The sequence below is a fragment of the Acyrthosiphon pisum genome, chromosome X, assembly GCF_005508785.2.
Source record: "Acyrthosiphon pisum isolate AL4f chromosome X, pea_aphid_22Mar2018_4r6ur, whole genome shotgun sequence".
NCBI classification, from domain to species: Eukaryota; Metazoa; Arthropoda; class Insecta; order Hemiptera; family Aphididae; genus Acyrthosiphon; species Acyrthosiphon pisum.
The window spans coordinates 43,638,871-43,641,306 of record NC_042493.1 but is presented as its reverse complement, the minus strand read 5'-3'; the positions used below and the strand labels follow the sequence as shown (position 1 = coordinate 43,641,306).

The 2,436-nt window shown below is 32.3% G+C and overlaps 1 protein-coding gene across 1 annotated transcript; it reads left to right on the top strand.

Moving 5' to 3' along the window:
• The first annotated feature begins 1,211 nt into the window (after nt 1–1,211).
• On the top strand, nt 1,212–1,663 carry LOC103311811. The gene is made up of 2 exons (XM_008191541.1): nt 1,212–1,339; nt 1,429–1,663. Exons 1-2 carry the CDS (start codon nt 1,212–1,214, stop codon nt 1,661–1,663), a joined length of 363 nt encoding a protein of 120 aa, XP_008189763.1.
• The last annotated feature ends 773 nt before the right edge of the window (nt 1,664–2,436 follow it).

Below are 2,436 nucleotides of genomic sequence, written 5' to 3'. Positions count from 1 at the left end.
AATACCAAGAAAGGTAGGTACTTCCGTTTATAAAATATTGTTTTTCCTTTTATATTGTGCTATATGTGTAGATTGGATGTGATGGTGGTTCATATTCATCTGTTGAAGAATGTTGTAATGTTTTCAAGATTTGTGGAGAAGGCTGCGATATGTATGAGTTTTCTGGAGAATGTTGTGACTGATAAATGTGTGTACTGAATGATATGATGGTTCATATCCATCTGTTGGAGAATATTGTGATGAAAATGAGATTTGTGGAGAAGGCTGAGTTATATAAGTATTTGCTGAAGGAGGTTGAACCACATAAGAGTTTTCTGGAGAAAACTGAGTAGGATGTTGTAATGGGCTTGTATAAATATATAATGAGTATAACTGAAGGTAGTATATTAAACTCTGCTACTTATTCAAACCACCATACTATGTGGTTCTCCTTGTAAAAGCATTTAGCGGTCTTATCTATAACAAATCTATGAACACGAGGGGGCGGTTTCTCCATTACGAAAACATTTTCCTCAAGATTTGCAATACCATCATTTATCTCTTCAGTTGAATCAATATCAATTTTATCAATTTCACTATTACTATCTTCACCATAAATAACTAAATATTTAGATTCCTAAACAAAATTAAAATATCAGACAAAGTCCCTTTTCTCAGTAATAAAAACTTATTTTATAACATAAGATCAGTTATACAACTAAGTTGGGTTAAACCTGAATTTTTAAATTTTAACCCTTTATAGATAGGGCAAGGGGATATTTAGATAAATATTTATAAAATGCTGCCTATAGAAATATTTCAATTGATGATTGGTCCTATATTTTAAATAATTGTTCAACAAACAAATTTATATGCTCAGCAAAAAAATGATAGTATCAAAACAAGCATTGAAGAAATAAAAGCATTTATTGGAATTTTAATTTTTATGGGTTACCATAGCTTACCTAGCATCAGGCTATATTGGTCAAATGATCCTAATTTTTTTTTGTGAACGTGTGTCCAAAATCATGCCTGTAAAAAGGGTTTTGAGAATTCTACGGTTACTTCATCTTAATGATAATTCCCAAATGCCATCAAGAAATTCTTTGGAATTTGATAAATTATATAAAATTCGTCCTACGATAACGCACTTGAAAGATATTTATCAATCTGTATATCGCCCATCAAGATACTTGGCAGTCGATGAAAGCATTTGTAGCATATAAGGGACTATGAAACAATATATGCCCATGAAACCTATTAAAAGGGGTTTTAAAATATGGGCATCGGCTGATTCTGACAGTGGTTTTTTACTGAATCTTGAGATATACACTGGAAAAAAATCAAATGGAATACCTGAGTATGGACTAGGAGAAAACGTTGTCTTATACTTGACCAATAATTTGAAAAAGTTATTTTATTGTGTTTTTTTGATAATTTTTTTACCAGTATACCTCTAATATTTAAACATTTGTGTGATGGTATATTTTCATGTGGAACATTTAGAGTAAACAAAAAGTATTATCCAAAACACTTTATGAAAACTGATGTTAAATATACTTCCGGTGACATTGAATATGCCCAAAGTGAAGATATTGGTATTATGCGATGGAAGGATAGAGAAAGTAAACCAGTGACACTTATTAGCAATATGCAAACTCTTCAGATACATCTACAGTACTGAGAAAAAATGGTAAAGGGGAAAGTATTCAAGTAAAGTACCCTACTGGAATATCAGATTATAATAAATACATGGGAGGCGTTGACAAATTTGATCAATATATGTCTCCATACTCAATTTCTCAGAAGTCGAGGAAGTGGTGGATTGAACTTTTTTTATTATTTGGTTGATACTGCTATTGTTAATTCTTATCTCTGTATATATAAAACAGTAAGCTGATTGACTGCTATCAACGCACAGCTCATACCATTGGACGGATCTGGCTGAAATTTGGCATACAGCTAGATAGCTATTATTATGTAGACGTGCGCCAAGAAAGGATTTTTCGAAATTTTGAATTTAAAGGGTTGAAATCGGTAAAAGAAAATTTTTACATGTAATTTGTATATCTATATTCATATAATAATAACAATAGCAGTCGACCGATTACGGGAAATACGGTACGGCACGGCGACCAGAGGGTTTCCATCTACCTGTACTCTGACCTTTATTTTGTGTGTGTATTTTATCAGCGTGTAGATATGAATTGTTCCGTGGCTATATTATTATTTATGAGTTGTATAGAAAACACAGACTAGCTCAATTATACAAATCTTAATCTTACTTTACAGCGATTTCGGGGTATAATATAAGCCGGGTTTTTAGCTATTTACACGGAGAGCCCGTGGAGGTATTATTGCGTATATAATATCGCGTCATTAGCCGCGACGTTGGCGTTGTCGTTTTTATGATAAAAGTACGGAAATATAATACTTCAGTCGTAATAAGCCCATCGC

Coding starts and splice junctions, on each gene's coding strand:
- LOC103311811 (XM_008191541.1), top strand. CDS start 1,212: ATGAAACAATATATGCCCATGAAACCTATTAAAAGGGGTTTTAAAATA. Junction 1,340..1,428: donor AAATCAAATGGAATACCTGA/GTATGGACTAGG, acceptor TTTTTTTACCAG/TATACCTCTAATATTTAAAC.